At 38.3% G+C, this 17058-nt stretch overlaps 1 protein-coding gene across 3 annotated transcripts in view; it reads right to left on the bottom strand.

Moving 5' to 3' along the window:
• Positions 1-17058, bottom strand: part of LRRC49 (leucine rich repeat containing 49) — a 154452-nt gene that overhangs the window by 95183 nt on the left and 42211 nt on the right. For all 3 annotated transcript variants that reach the window (XM_046009596.1, XM_046009597.1, XM_046009598.1), the window contains one exon: positions 12978-13039. In XM_046009596.1, coding sequence (XP_045865552.1) covers positions 12978-13039 — 62 coding nt within the window. The remainder of the gene's footprint in view (positions 1-12977; positions 13040-17058) is intronic.

Below are 17058 nucleotides of genomic sequence, written 5' to 3'. Positions count from 1 at the left end.
ATTTCTAACTATATTTAGTATATATATTTCTATATATTTCATATATATATGAAAATCAGGTGCATATTTCTGCTCAAATAGAATGCTATCTTATTTTTGTACCAGATGATTTAGGAACTTCCTCAAACAAAGTCTCAGTTTTTCTCCAAGAAGCAACTTTGAATTGACTCAAATTTTTAAAAAGTATCTCACTGGAATCTTAAATCACGGAAGACAGCCTTTGGGCTGGAATATCTTGTGACAGATGTTACTAATCATCCCATTCTTGTACAAAATAATCTCAAACTGGCTTTCTTCTCTTATTTACTTTTTAGCCATCTACATCCCAGGGGACAGCCATGATGAAGTAGTTGTGAACTAAGTCCACATACTGAATGGGGCTGTTAAGAGGGCACCTGGGTGGCTTAGTGGGTTAAAGCCTCTGCCTTCAGCTCAGGTCATGATCCCAGGGTCCTGGGATCGAGCCCCACATCGGGCTCTCTGCTCAGCAGGGAGCCTGCTTCCTCCTCTTTCTCCCTGCCTGCCTCTCTGACTAGTTGCAATCTCTGTCTATCAAATAAATAAAATCTTAAAAAAAAAAAAAAGAATTATCTATGAATATTGGAAAACATCAGCTTCAGATTTGGGTTCTATTTATTCATTAATTAAAACAATAGTGATTATATGCCTACAATGTGGGAAATATGACCAGTACAAAGATAAGTGAAATGTGGCCTAACAGGACACACATAAAACAATTATTCCAGTATACTAAGAGATGTCATAGAGGTATCAGAAAAAGGAAACAATTCTCCTTGTTTGGGATGTGGATTGGATAATAAAGGATTAACAGAAGTTCCTCCAGGTAGAAGTAGGCATTTGGGGTTCTGGCATAATTAATTTTGCACTTGTTCTTTTTTTTTTTCCCTAAAGTGGACTGGTCAATGTGTTCAGTCCTTTCCATATCTGCTCATTTACCTTTGTTTTCAATGTTGATGTTCACTAAATTTGGGATTTTTATTAGGAAACTACTTCAAACCCCTTTTGGAAGTATTTCTATAAGACAAGTACAAGGAATAGCACTAGAGGAAGCGACTTACATACCTTAAATTTATTTCTAAATGCATTTTGGATTTAATCTACTTATACCTTGAGTCTTTTCTGAATATACTGTGTATTTTCCCAATTTGTAGAATAAAAAGGAAATTGCAAAATACATATTGGTCTCATTTTACATACTTGTTTATTTCTGAACCTAGAAATAACCACCCAAAATAATACTTAATCATAAGTAATTTTAACAGTCAAAATGACTGGGGTGTCTGGGTGTCTCAGTTGTTAAACGTTTGCCTTCGGCTCGGGTCATGATCCCAGGGTCCTGGGATCGAGTACTACATCGGGCTCCCTGTTCTGCAGGAAGTCTGCTTCTCCCTCTCCCACTCCCCCTACTTGTGCTCCCTCTCTCACTATCTCTTTCTGTTAAATAAAAATAAAAATAAAAAAATAAAAAATAAATAAGACTCAAAATGACTTTTAGTAATATGCACCAAAAATTTTCCTGCAACTTCCAGAACTATCACATTAACAACAACAACAACAGGGCGCCTAGGTGGCTCAGTGGTTTAAAGCCTCTGCCTTCGGCTCAGGTCATGATCTCAGGGTCCTGGGATCGAGTCCCGCATCGGGCTCTCTGCTCGACAGGGAGCCTGCTTCCTCCTCTCTCCCTAACTGCCTGCCTCTCTGCCTACTTGTGATCTCTGTCTGTCAAATAAATAAATAAAATCTTTTAAAAACAACAACAACAAAACCCAAAAGGCCTTTGATATATCAATCCTTTTAAAAATATTAAATCATTTCCCCAAATAGCTAGCAGCCTCCCAACTGTGTATGTGTGGGCCCAGGCTGAGATGAAGTGTGCAAACAGTCTGCTCACAGGGCCTTAGTTTAATGGGAGTTCAAGAAGTCTTCCTCTGAGAATAACTCTCACACATATACACACAAATATTACCTCCACACTAACAAAAATCCAACTTTCTGATGACAGTAAGTATGTGGAAAACTCCCAGTGAAGTTCTTTCATAATGTTATAAATAAAATCCATGACAGCATGTTTTTTTGCACCACAGAACTGATGCTTTAAGTGATTATGCATGCTGATACAAATAAAATAATAATATAAGGCTGTACTAATAATAAAAAAGGAACTGCTATTCACTTGATTTTTTTTCTGCCTTTGCCTCCTTCAAAAGTAATTCAAAAGAAATAATTACCACAAACATATAAAGGGTCCCCAGTTTCTCTACTGCCTTGTACCTTGCCCCCTTTTCTTTCTTCTTTACTATCCACCACCCCTGTCCTATGAGCTCAGGCTCTTCAATAAAACACAAGACTTCCAAAACTAGTCCTCAGAAAACACATCCTGTTACGGAGTCCTCAAGCAAGAGGCATGAGTAAAAGGACAACCCCAAGCACTAGCAGAGTGTGAAGTGGAAAACTGCTGCCTGTGGTAAAACGGCAAGATCCCATAGTCACCTTTCCAGTCGAACACAGTCTCTGATCCTGCTTCAGTTGGTGAGTCACCTGGTGTTCAGGTGCTCCTGACAACACACCTTTAATCTCTATTTACGTCACTTAAGTAATTTTCCCTTGGCAGTAAAATCTACATGCAATGTAGTAGGTGACCAGCTATAAAGCAGGGGCACCCAGCTGGCTCAGCTGGAAGAGTGTGTGACTCTTGATCCTGGGGTTGTGAGTTCAAGCCCCAAGTTGGGTATAGAGATTAGTTAAATAAGTAAAAAAGTTACAAGAAAAAAGAAGACGGCAACAAAGAAGATATAAAGCAAATGTTCTCTGTTCACTTAAAAAATACTACTTATAGCAAAAAAAATGACAGAATTTATAACTGCACAAAATACTATAATGGACTCTGAAAAACAACCTGAGGGTTTTGAAGGGGTGGGGGTGGGAGGTTGGGGGAACCAGGTGGTGGGTAATAGGGAGGGCACGTACTGCATGGAGCACTGGGTGTGGTGCAAAAACAATGAACACTGTTACGCTGAAAAAAATAAATAAATAAATTTAAAAGATACAAAAAAAAAAAAATTGATAGTTAAGAGGGAAGCCTGGGTGGCTCAGTTGGTTAAAATTGATAGTTAATGTTAATACTTTACTGTCTGTAAATTAATTCTTCTTTCTTTCCTAGGGAAGTACCTAATAAACATAAAAAGGACAATTACAAAAAAAATACTATAAAGGTATATAAGGCCTATATAAAAAAGATTGGTTTCTAATCCTCCCTTACCTATAGAACACTGATGGGATAATCTTACAATGTCAGTGTGTGAATAGCAGTAATGTTAGTTCCCCTAAGTGAAACAAAAATCTCCCAATATGTTCAATAATACTGCCAGTGACAAGACTACATGGTATCATGACGTTAATATTCCACCTGCAAGGCACTAATCTGTCTATCGTGAGATCAATCAATACTTAGAACCAACATAAAGAAAAAGTCATTTTGACTATAGCAAAAAAATTAAAAAATAGAGAAAATCAACTAACTATAATCCTTCGCTTAGGGTAGAAAACATTCAAACAGACTTTATATTAGAATGCACAGTATTACAAATAACATGGTCATCTAACAAACTAAATGTCCTAAAAACAATGAAGAAAATGCTGTAAATCCATTTTAAACATTTTTATATTCTATGGTATTTTAGAATAATTTCTACTTCTGATATCTAAAGGGAAAAGTCACCTATAATAAGGCAATATTGAAATAAGGCATACATGGGAGATTATATAAAATTTTAGTAAAAGTTCCATGCTCTAAATAAATTTAGATCCAATAATTATGTCAACTCAAAACATTATAAAACAAATTTATCTTACAAGTCTGTTTTTCTGAAGTGATGGAACCAGTCTGTCATTAATTGTGGACTTCTGTTCACCCATTTTTTTTCCTGAAAGGACTGAAAAGCTGCAGCAAGGGAGGAACAGACGCTAAGGGACTATGCGTTGGCACACCCTAGGGATTTTGCGCACTGCAGAGAAGTAAAACAGCAATGAAAGGAAAAGAAAAGAAAAAGGAAGAGAAGGGAGGAGAAGGAAAGGGAAGGGAGGGGAGGGGAGGGAAGAGGAGGGAAGGGAAGAAAAGCGGAAAGAGAAAAGGAAAGGGAAAGGGGAAGGGAAAGAGAAAGGAAAGGAGCCTCTATTTTTAGAACTTTTTTGTAGGTTCTCTTTAGATGATGCCTTCACATTTAGAAAAATGCAATTAAATGTTTGTGTGAAGGTGAATCACATGTCAGCCATCAGGCAAACACCCCAAAGAGGAATGAAATAGGAAATCTCCTTTGTACGTATGCATTCATTTCTTAAATTTAAAACTTTTCCTAGTAGGCCAGAAAAGGTCTGTCAGTAATTGGTTTCCATGGTATTCTGTTGATTTCTGTTTTATTCAGTTAGTAATAAGACTGGCCTATCGTTGGTTATCTGCTAATTTGAGCCAGAAAGGGAAAAAAAAAATGTGAAGCCACTTTAACAGTTTGCTGGATACCAGAACTAAGAAAAATTAATTTCTTTCAAGCCAAAATGACATAAGCAACACCTCTAATCCTGGAAGACACAAGGAGAGTCAAGCCTCAGCTATAGGAACACTTTATGTAACAACCTGAGTTCCTAACAACTCCCAATATATTCTGAAGGTCAGTGAAATAATTTCCTCCTTAAAAATATCAACTGGCACTAAAAGAGACAACTGCAGGGTAGTCTGAGTTTCTCTCACTTGGTTTCTTCCTGGATATATAATTCATATGCTGTGCCTAGCCAAGTTGAAATAGAGCTTGGAAAAAAAAAACACAAAGAGAATGATTTCCTAATAAAGGTAAAATTATGAACCATTTTTCACAAATTTTGAAAATCGCCTGGAGGATACCCTTGCCCTAGAGAATCATAATGAAGGAGAAGTCACACCCAAAAGCTTGTAGTCTGGTGACCTTTAGTCATACAATTACTAAAAGAGATCATTAGAGAACTTGTAACAGTATTCTTGCCCCCTAAAAGAAAATGGAATCCTAGCTTAAAATTTTCAGTGACATCATAAAGAGAAAGTAGAGTCCAAATAGAATCGTCTTAATAAGAGAAAGAAGGAGGTAAAAGAGGCTCACACAAGCAGTTTTTTATTATTCAGTTTTTATTGTTCAGTTTAATTATTGTTTTCAAATAACCTACAGATACTGCAACTCCTTCCTGCCTATACCCTCGGGCCAATGATGCGTGTCATTGGCCCATGACCCTACCCTGATACAATCCATCTACCAAGAAGGTTCTACAGATTTTCCTCTAATCTAGAAGTTCTGGGCAAGATCTTTACCGACAAATCAACAGATTGACCTAAAAGCCAGAAACAACCATGAAGAGAACTTTGATTGCATAAGCTTTTAAACCTCACCTGTCCAGGCATTAATCATAATCCAAATGACTTGGTAATGGCATGAAAGAGGACCCACCAAAACAAGTTCTGAGGGGCACCTGGGTGGCTCAGTGGGTTAAGCCTCTGCCTTCGGCTCAGGTTATGATCTCAGGGTCCTGGAATGGAGCCCCGCATCGGGTTCTCTGCTCAGCAGGGAACCTGCTTCCCCTTCTCTCTCTGCCTGCCTTTCTACGTACTGTGATCTCTCTCTGTCAAATAAATAAATAAAATCTTAAAAAAAAAAAACCACAGAGAAAAATATTTCTACTTGAGAGATTAAACTAATTCTTCTGGAAAAATTTTTGATAAAATAATAATATTATTGGGGCTCTTGGGTGGCTCAGTGGGTTAAGCCTCTGCCTTCCGCTCGGGTCATGATCCCAGGGTCCTGGGATTGAGCCCCTCATCGGGCTCTCTGCTCGGCAGGGAGCCTGCTTCCCTCTCTCTCTCTCTTCCTGCTTCTCTGCCTACTTGTGATCTCTCTCTGTCAAATAAATAAATAAAATCTTTTAAAAATAATAGTATTGGGGCGCCTGGGTGGCTCAGTGGTTTAAGCCGCTGCCTTCGGCTCAGGTCATGATCTCAGGGTCCTGGGATAGAGTCCCACTTGGGCTCTCTGCTCAAGCCTGCTTCCCTCTCACTCTCTCTGCCTGCCTCTCTGCCTACTTGTGATCTCTCTCTGTCAAATAAATACATAAAATCTTTAAAAAAAAATTTAAAAATAATAGTATTATTATTATTTACATAGTAGATGCTGTCGAGACTGCAGTGAGCACTTTAAATATGTGCCTGCCTTTGTCAAGTTTACAGTCTAGCAGGGAGAACAATTTTAAAAGAAAGTTCAGAGGCACCTGGGTGGCGCAGTTGGTTAAGTGTCAGACTCTTGGTTACAGCTCAGGTTGTGATCTCTGAGTCATGATACAGAGCCCTGGGTCAGGCTCCGAGCTCAGCTTGGAGTCGGCCTGAGAGTTTCTCTCCCTCTCCCTCTGCCCCTCCCACTCGTGTTCTCTTTTTCTCTCTTTCTAAAGTAAATAAATTTTAAAAAATAAATAAATAAGAAAGTTTAATAAACCATGAAACTACAATAATTGTAGAAGTACAGAAAACTATGAGGAAATTGTGTAGCAAGACCCCATAGTATTGTTCACTTTGTAAACTCAATCCATACTGAGAAATACATTTACACTGTAACCCAGTCCCCATGTACCTAGAGTAAAATAATGTACAACACAAACTCATGCATAGACATACCCATAGTCATTAAAACTGGAACATTTTCTTGAATTAATATTTGTCCTGACTGGGAGATGGAGAGGAGAAGGAAGTTGAGGGAAACTGGAAGGGGAGGGGAACCATAAGAGACTATGGACTCTGAAAGACAACCTGAGGGTTTTGAAGGGGCGGGGGGTGGGAGCTTGGGGGAACCAGGGGGTGGGTAATAGGGAGGGCACGTATTGCATGGAGCACTGAGTGTTGTGCAAAAACAATGAATACTGTTACGCTGAACAAATAAATTAATTAATTAAAAAAATACAATACAATAAAATAATTTCCTTCTCATCCAAAAAAAAAAAAATTGTCCTGAAAATGCGGGACAAACTGATATTTTCTATCCCATTTTTATTTTCCCAGCCTTAACCACAAGATTGATTTTAGGATTCCTGTAATGGATTTTGACCCAAAGACTGAAAAACACAGACCAATGGTATTTTTAAGTCCGCTACATCATTTGCTAAAATTCCTAAGCCCACCTAAAACTATTGAATTAGAACCCATGGAAGATGGGCCCAGATGGACATTAGCAGGCTGTCCAGATAATTCTTAGGCATATTACAGTTTGAGAACCCTTGGTATCATTTAATCTCCAATCTAAGGATAATCAGGAGTTGTTCAGACAAAAAGCAGGTAGAAAAGTGTTATTGCCAGAAGCTACGGTAGATCCAAATAGATACGTGTGAGCAAGGGGGCAGCATGGAGCCATTTAAGGACGCTCAGTGGAACAGGAGTCTAGAGCACTACGGGAAGGCAATGAAGATGGAGAGGCAGGCATGGCTCATTCTGCAAATTCCCTCTTCTGGTATGTTCGAAACTACCTCAAGAATAATGAAAAGGAAGGAAATCTTGACAAATGCTCCAGCAAGGATGAACTTTGAGGACATTATGCAAATGAAATGAGCCAGACAAAAACAGTCAAATACAGTATGATTCCACTTATATTAGGTATCTAGGGCAATCTCATTCACAGAAACAGAAAACAGAATGGGGGTTGGCAGGGCTCGGGGAGGGGAGAAAGGAGAAGTATTGTTTAAATGGGTACAGAGTTTCAGTTTTACAAGATGAAGAAGTTCTGGAGACTGGCTACACAACAATGTGAATGTATACACCGCACTGTTTACTTAACCGTGATTAAGATGGGACATTTATATGTATTTTATCACAATCTTAAAAAAGGATACACAAGACCAAGAGTCCTGATCCCATTTGATCCTCACTAGTATCTGACTCCTTTCCCAATGATGCTGAATTCCCCTCAGTTCTAGCAGCAAAAGCAACCATTCCCTTTTTGGCAATCAAGACATTAGAATTATAAACCCTTCTTCCTTTTTGTTTTTCATTTCTTTGTTTAAAAAGCTTATAAAAACATTCTACATTGGAGAATGAAAGGAGAGGGAGACTGGAGAGAAGAACTGATTTCAACTTAATCTTGTAATGAAGAGCACAGTCCTGCAACAGTCTTAGCGGAAGAAAGGAAGCTGAGGGAACACTACAGTTTTGGGATAAAGATCATGAACTGTCTCCTGAGGGTCACGGATACTGACTTTATCCTTGACAAATATTTTTGTCCATAAAGCTCTTCCTCATGAAGGGAAATTTTGCGTGATGCCTAATTCTCATTTTGGGATGCCATGTCTCACTGGTTCCCAAATCCAGCACTGAGTTGCACATCAGAATACTCTGAGCAGCCTTAAAAAATTACAGATCCCTGGCTCCACTCCAAATCTGCCAGAGCAGATCACTCAGTAGTGATCCAGTGACTATGTATTTTTAAAGCTTCCAAAGATATTTTTATGTGTAGCCTATTTGGGGAAAATCACTCAAAGAAAAGACAGTTATGAGAAGCTGCCTGAGCACATGCACTTACCTCTCTCCACCCTCTCAAAATATCTTTGAAATGAATGAACATAAAAGTATGAAAATATCCATAGCAGTACTAGAAAACCAGGAAGAGTTCCATCAGCAGACCAGAACACTAAGGAATTTCTGGAAGATATAAAGCAGATGGAATCAGTAAAACCCCAAATTGCTAAAATCCTGAAATAAACAGGATCATTTACATTGTAAGGGTTGCCAGCAGAACCTTAGAATATTCCCTAGATCAGAGGCAGCAAGTGTTGGCAGTGGATGTGGGTCAGTTGTCCGGTAATTAGTGAAGGCTTTGGTAACAGTTTCCCAGCATCTCACTCTCAGAGTGAGAGTGAGAGCTGCCTTGTGAACTGTCCTAAGGTTGAACATGACAAGAGGAAAGGCAGTGTTCTGGTTCAATTCTGGTGGCCAAAATGAAAGAGGAGCTTCCGTTTCCAGAAGGCAAGTTTCTTGTGCAGATCATAAAGGAAAGTCCAACTGGGTTGATAGTCTCCCTCCTCCCTACTCTATGTCCTCTGCAGAGATCCTAGGCTCAATTTGCACTTACGGTGGTTTTTTTAACCATTGCTGATAAAACAAATCCATCTAGACTCTCATTTGTAAATATGAACTGCCATCCAAAAACCAAAGAAATAAAGAAAGAAAAAGGGCATTTTTGTTTGTTTGGTTTTGTTTGGAGAACAAATACAGGATTAACTCTGAGGGGAAAATGTAAATTCTAGAAGTCACAGAAAACTTTCTCTCATCGGCAAACTAAGAATAAGCCATTAAAAAAAAAGATGCAATCAGACTACTTGGAAATTAAGATCATGAGAACAAAGAAAAACAAAGCAACCAAAAAGTACCTCGGAAGAAGAGTTGAATAATGGAATGACCATGTTTGAAGAATTGAATTAGATATAACAGATCGCCTTGACTAACCACGGAATATTACTCTTGGGTGATCATCATTAAATGTACTTTGGCAGGTCCCTCCAGTGTTCTGTGGTCTGGAGGAGGGCCCAGGTGGGGAGGGAGGAAAGGAGAGCAAGGACCTCACTGCAGGTCAGAGAAGGTAGACCTAGTGAGTCCACCTTGAGCCTTCTGCCTCAACTGTGCCCAGCCCGTGTTCGCCACCTGGAATGTCTAAGGATGCTTTGTTCCCCTAAGGTTTCCTCTTCCCTTAGCACTAGGTCTAGGTATGATTTCCTTCTGGGAAGGCTTCCTTTGCTTCCATTCCTCAGGCTGATTTATATTTTCTGATATGCCCACAGATCACCACAACTAAGTTTAACTCACTGCATAATAATGGCCTATCTGTGTCTCTGCCTTCCTCAATTCTGAGGGCTATTTTAACTTCAGAAGCACTGGTTCTATTCAGGCACACAGACATAGATACATGTCATTCATTGTCTTCATCTTGCATGCCTACTAGTGGCACTAAATGCACTGTTCTAATAGCTGCAGGAGAATGTACAACCGGGGTTCTGTACACATGACATTAAATCTATGTGCCTTTTTTAACCCACGTTGGAATTCTCTGTATTCAGTAGGGTGCCATCACATTTTGGAACTTTCCGAATTTCCACCAGGTACCTAGTAGCTTATGCAAACGGCCCTCTAAGATTCCAACCATTTGGTCAAAAGCTAGGAAGCCCTACTATATAACATATAATACATATTGTCTCCCCGAAATGGATATACAATTAATTGGACGTTTTCGTTGGCTGAATATTATCTGTGAGTTTCCCAGAGGGAGTCTTAAAAGGTATTTTCAGCTTTTATGCTGCTGCTTCTACTCTTCTTGACCTCTGTCACTCTTGTGCCACCAAACTGTAAAACTAGACAGCTCTGTTCCACCAGGACTATAGCAGGACATGGGGGTCCTGAAAAGATACTGTAGTTACCACTTTAAATCATCTGATGCCCAGCTCTCTGAAATGTTTGTGTCTTGAGTAAAGCCATCAGAAATGTCTTCAAGGCTTGCACTCTTCAACATTTTTCCCCCAGCAGATCAAATCTAATCCATATAACATCTCCTGGACCACAAACATGACAGAAAATGTACTAAGCCTCAAAAGCAGATGAACTAGAATTATTAGAGTAAGGTAAAAGGCTAAGCCTATGTAGAAACACAGAGAAAGCAATTAGTAAGAAAATGAAACTACTAAAATCGTTGACTCACCACTAGCTCAATTTCTTGGGAAATCATGATTTTTTTTTAAAGGTTTTATTTATTTATTTGACAGAGAGATCACAAGCAGGCAGAGAGGCAGGCAGAGAGAGAGGAGGAGGCAGGCTCCCTGCTGAACAGAGAGCCCGATGTGGGGCTCGATCCCAGGACCCTGGGATCATGACCTGAGTCGAAGGCAGAGGCTTTAACCCACTGAGCCACCCAGGCGCCCCAAGGGAAATCATGATTTTTAAAGAAAGTTATAAGAGAGGGAGGAGGACAGTGAAGCACATGGCACTGATTAGCTTTAATTGCCCTTAAAAAGCAAATATTCCTTAAGGACCATGTGACAATGACAAAAGGATATATTATATATGTGACAGATACAACTTCTCTCTGGCAATTTTTGTCTTTAAGTCACAAAAGATCATTGATTTGGGGTATATGAAAATCAGAGGTCCAACTTACAAAGTAGTATATTGAACCTATAGGTTTATTACCAAGTAGCATGGCTTTTCACAGCTCAAAGAAAACCTACCATGGCTGAAATAAAACTAAAAATGTTTTTTAAAAAAGAAAGTTATTAATATTAGTCCCATTAATCATATCTTTACTTTTCTGGGTGGATAAAAGTCCTTTCCGGGTTGGGAAGAAAATTTCCTATATATAAGCAATTCAAACCAACTCCATACAGAGCCAGATGTTCATAAGTTCAAGTATCCTGGGGATGTGGGAACATCATAGCCCTGATATACCTAAACTTGTATCTCTTTTTAAATACTCCCCACAATCAAGGCAGGAAGTAAAAGTAATGCATTCTACCATTAGCTGGGGGAATCTGAGGGTTTCTAGCACCTTAAACAGCAAATATTGTGAGGATGAGAAACTATCTTCTCAAAATACTTGCTAATGGTCTTTAGGTAGAACTTCCCTAAAAAAAATTAAATGTCCCTACCACTGTCATTGAAAATAGATCCTACCTCCCCAACAAGATGGAAAGACGACTGGAACAGCACTCACCATAAACTGAAAAGAATATGAAAAGTCTTTCATAAAACTTCAATATTTTTTTCCACAGAAGAGAAGAAAAAGAGTGAGGGTATTTTCTTTGAAATAATGCTATATGCAAAGTTCACTTTCTGGATTTAATCTCTAGCTTTCAGAGATAGCACAGAGATATGGAGTTAGAACTTAGATCTGATGGGGAGGAAAAATATGCAAACAAAAAAAAGCAAAAAACAAAACTGGTTCTTTTTTTTTTTTTTTTAAGGTTTATTTATTTATATTAAGTAAACTCTATGCCCAGTCTGGGAGACCTGAACTCATGACCCTGAGATTGAGAGTCACATGCTCTACTGACTGAAAAAGCCAGGTGCCCCTAAACTGGTTCTTAATTTTCAGAAGCACAGACCTTGAGCTCAGGAAGATACGTGTTCTGAACTCTTTTATACTTAAGTTTTTACCTTCTTACAAAAGCTGGTGCAAAGTACAGCCTTGAAGTGAAACTAAAGAACAGAGGGGCAGTTACAAAGCATAGTTCAAACTGAGTGGCTGGGGGGAAAGAGGAGAAGGAAAGAGTGAGGGAAGGAGTAGAGGTCCTTTTGCTTCAAAAAGCCTGACTGCCTGTCTCAGTTCCAGTTCTGAAATCTTCACATTCACACTGAATGAGCCAGCATCACATTGTAAAGGAAGATATGTTTCAGATCTTTGGAAAACAAAATGTATTCATTTATAGACTCTGATATACTGTTTCTTAGCAGCAATAGTTCCAAGTAGGGATAGCAAGTTAGAAGTTACGGCCCAATTAGCAAGAGGCTCAGTGACAAACATAGTCTGCTGTATCAGAATTGCTTAGGAGCTACACAGATTGTAGATGATAATTTATGGAAGAAATTCTAATGCAACTGACTGGTGCAGTAAGTGTCAAGCAAAGGACAGCAAAATATATGTTGACATTTCCACAGACACATTTTGCAAAAGAGCAATCCTAAAGTGTAATTAAATAAAAAGCACATGCTATACTAATTTCATCATTTTAGCCTTAGAGTCTCTCATCCGCACCAGAGCTTCGTTTTCCATGAAGAACTTTGTCCTATGGCCCCAACATTTTCAAACTGAAAAGCTTACATGACAATAAGATTTTCCAAGGTACTCACAACCCTCCTTTAAAGCACCAGAACCCAAACAGTCAGGTTATTAATAAATGACAAACTGGGAGTTTCCACTTACGTAGAGATATTGTTGAAGCTGAGAAACAGACGTTGGAGGCAGGGCAAATTATCCACATCTCTCTAGAAGGAAACAGAAAGCAAAAATTTATCAGCGGAAAGAAAAAAGCTATCATACATGTCTTCTTGTTCAGCTGTTGCAATTCATATTTCCTTCTGTTTCCTGCAACCTTGCTAGAGCACTGTTTGCTACCAGACATTGAGCTCCATTCTTCTCCACTGCAGATTAAATGGGAGGGCGGCAGTTCTTCCGCAGAGCGAGCTGCAGCACTCGCAAGGTAAAAAGCACTGAGGAGAACAGGGAGAGATGCTGCTGCTAGCCTCTTTAAGCGTGCTTTTGGGAAAGAAGCCAAAATGCTACTTCAGCATTTCAACTGTAGCACAAATATAGTATGATCAAACATTTGTTAAAAAATCACTTTTAAAAGGAAGCTGTTCGAGTGTTTTAAATTTTAAATGTATGCAATTAGCTTTCACAACAGGGCTGAGAATTTCAAAGCAATTTCCCTCCCTATTCTCAAACCCTTGGAAACTCACCACCCTGTTATAAATGAACCAATATGCTGACAATTCCCCCATAAAACAAAAAGCAGATCATGAGTGTCACTGAAGGACAATTTCTAATCTAAGCAAACATCAGACGTTCTTACAATTGGAAATCACCCCTGTCCTGTTTAGGTACAGCATCCCAGAGTAAACCACGGCTGTTTAAATGTAGTTTTATCCTTAGCAAATATTGAGATGTTTTGGCTCAGGTGATCTTTTTAAAGAAAAACACAAAATAAATACAAGCTACTAACTTCATTAAACGAAAAGACAGACTTCTTAAAAGTCTGACACATACCAGGGTAACAGAACTTCAAGAAGCTTACTGATTACCTAGTCAAACCCTCATTATGCACATGAGAAGTAAACAGCGGAGGTTGCTGCCAGGCAGGGTGGGAGTGGGGTGGAAAGGTGACCCATGATTACATACTGCCCTAGAGGCTGAGACAGGACAAGATTTGTCATCCTGATTTCCCTTAAAATTCTACAGACTGGCACTTCTCATATAAAATGTTTATCTCTCTCTCTTTTTTCATTTAAAAATTTTTTTTTCAAAACTCATCTTAATTTGCTGGATGATGACCCAGCTAAAATATCTGCTGTTAATATGGAGTCTAAATATTCAGGAAACACTGCTTGCTTGCTTTTTCTTTCTTTTTTTCTTTTTTTTTTTTTGTTATTGCGTAGGACTGATTCTTTCTTGAAGCAAAATTAACATACAGTGTTATATTATTTTCAGATGTACAAGAAATGTTTTTCATTTTTAAGGGCAATATCACCATAATTCCTAGTTATAGGAGTTGGAACAATGCTAATATAAGTATATATATTTTACATATTATTGTGCCCAATATTTAAACCCAAATCAAAACTTGTTTCACTGTTTTTTAAGTCATTATCTTTCTTCTTCCCTCTTTTCCTTCCTCCCTTTTAAAACTACCATTTCCAAGACCTTAGTGAGAATTAAGACAATTGCATTAAAATGATAGCCAAGACTTGTGTTTCCAAAAATGCCTCACTTATTGATTTTTGAAAGCTTGTTATACAAAGAAAATATAAAAGTGATAGCACTGTAGCACAGCCATATCTCGCTGGTTTTTGAGAGGGCATAGGAGAAATGAATCTGGCTTAAGACATTCTCCCATGGAGCTTCCCTGTGCACCATTTTCCAACACTTTCTTAACCCCGCAGACCCTAAACAGTGTCAAACAAATACAACGGCCAGTGATCAGAACACGGGCTGTGTGTACCATTCAGTTGGCACTACCATTCTCAGGCCACCCTTGAAAAGCCTGTTCCATAGATCTGAGTAAGAGGTTTTTAGAGTTTTTTAACCATGGCCAAGAAAAGTCTGCAGAAAACAGGAAGGCAGCCAAATTCCCCACAGTGGGTGATAAGCTCTATATGTTGGCCAACTTCTTGAATCATCTCTACAGCTTCCTCTCTCTGATACTGCCAGAAATGACAGGGAAGTGGGGTGGAGGAGTGATGGACCAGTGGTAGGTCTCACCTTATTCCAGGGCCCTGCTTTACAAAGAAATAGTGGCTTGCTTCTTATCTGGGCTCTAAAAGTATGGGTAATAACCAAACCGAAAGCCATCTCTGTATTCTCAGGTTTTTTCCCCCCAATTCTTCCTGAAATCTTCCTGAGATATTTGTGGGCACAAGCATTGTTTGTTGACATCTGACTGGGAGAAGGTGAGAAGCAGCAGCCAGGATCTCCTTTAAATCAAGGCACCTTAAAAAAAACACATTTGCTTCTCTGAGGTCCAGCCTACCACCTTCAGACACCCTACCCTCCTTTCAAGACAGGTTTTTGCTATTGGAGTAGAAACTTCATCAGGCTGTAACTTATGAGAAACGGTTTTTTAAAGTTTATTTGATTAAATTATAATGTTTTGTATTTATAAAATAAAATTTTACCAGAAGTCTTTATCAAATTTTCAAAATCATTAGCTGTCACTACTTGATAGAGCTATAAAAAATATTTACAACAGGGACACCTGGGTGGCTCAGTCAGTTAAGCGTCCAACTCTTGATTTTTGGCTCAGGTCATGATCTCAGGGTCATGAGACAGAGCCTCTTGTCAACTATTTACAACAAACTGAAAAACTAAAACTCAGAATTTAACTACATATATCCCTATAACCAGTTAAGTACATAGCCCTTCCAGAACTTTAAAAAGCAAAATACCCACGATCATTTTTGTTGTTACAAATTCCATTTCTATAAGAAAATTACAACTATAATCTTGCTAGTGATTTTGAGATATACACGGTAATGAATTTCTAGCATTACAATAGACAAAAAGAAAACATATTTATCATATCAATTATCTGTGAGCTATTTACAGTAAAAAAAGACTCATTGAAAGCCACTGGAAGATGACTCCTCTAATATGAGAGAGGAAACCAAAGATGGAGATTCGTAAGATCCAGGAAGGGGATCCACCATCGGAGAGATTCTAGGAGAAATCCTAGGATGACATCTTATGGTTTAATACCATAGTCCAATATTCACTTTGCAAAGCTGTGCTGGGCAATCCTAATCTATTATATCATAAATTCATGAACTATTTCACAGACAGAGAAGCTATTGCAAAGAAACAACAATGTTAACATACTTAAGATGAGAAAAAAGAAGATAAAATAAAATATTTACATATAAGGGAATAGTTATACTTTGTGTTTTATTAATCTCCTCATAGTCTCAATTTATATATTTTTTTAAAGATTTTATTTATTTATTTGACAGAGAGAGATCACAAGTAGGCAGAGAGGCAGGCAGAGAGAGAGAGAGAGAGAGAAGCAGGCTCCCTGCTGAGCAGAGAGCCCGATGCAGGACTTGATCCCAGGACCCTGAGATCATGACCTGAGCCGAAGGCAGCGGCTTAACCCACTGAGCCACCCAGGCGCCCTCAATTTATATTTAACAAAACACAATTCTAAGATTACATTCAAAACATTTCAAAAACATTTTTGAAGATTCAAAACAATTTTATATATATGTTAAAAATATAATCCTTTAAAATTAAACTTAAATAAAATGACTACAGATTATTGAGAGGATTATAATTCTTTATTTTTCAAAAGAACAGTCACTTGCCATTTGAGAAACATGCTTGTCCTACTCTGCTCAGACACGATTTTCCATATTCTTAAACTTCACAAAAGAATTAAATGGATTCAGCAATCTGACCATGTGTAGAACATCTATTATTGAAGCTATTTTTGGAGTAGCTTCCTGCAGAGGAATAAGGAAGAAAGGTGAAGAGATGGAGGCTTTGGCATGCATCAAGTAGGACAAAGAGGGCTAAAAAAAATCACAGCTACTCTCATTGTGTTACCTATTCTGTCATCAATAAAAATAAATACATAAACATATAGAGTAATTATTTTGAGAACTGAAAAGAGATTTATTAAGCACTGAATAAGTTTGAAAAAAAGCAAAAAAGTACTTTTTATAAAAAGATTGAATTCCAAAATAACTACTAGCTACAGCCATCACTTTCGACATAGAAACATATTCTTTGAGAA

The sequence above is a fragment of the Meles meles genome, chromosome 6 (genome assembly GCF_922984935.1).
Source record: "Meles meles chromosome 6, mMelMel3.1 paternal haplotype, whole genome shotgun sequence".
Lineage (NCBI taxonomy): Eukaryota > Metazoa > Chordata > Mammalia > Carnivora > Mustelidae > Meles > Meles meles.
The sequence above is the reverse complement of the archived record's forward strand: the minus strand, read 5'-3'. Positions and strand labels throughout refer to the sequence as shown.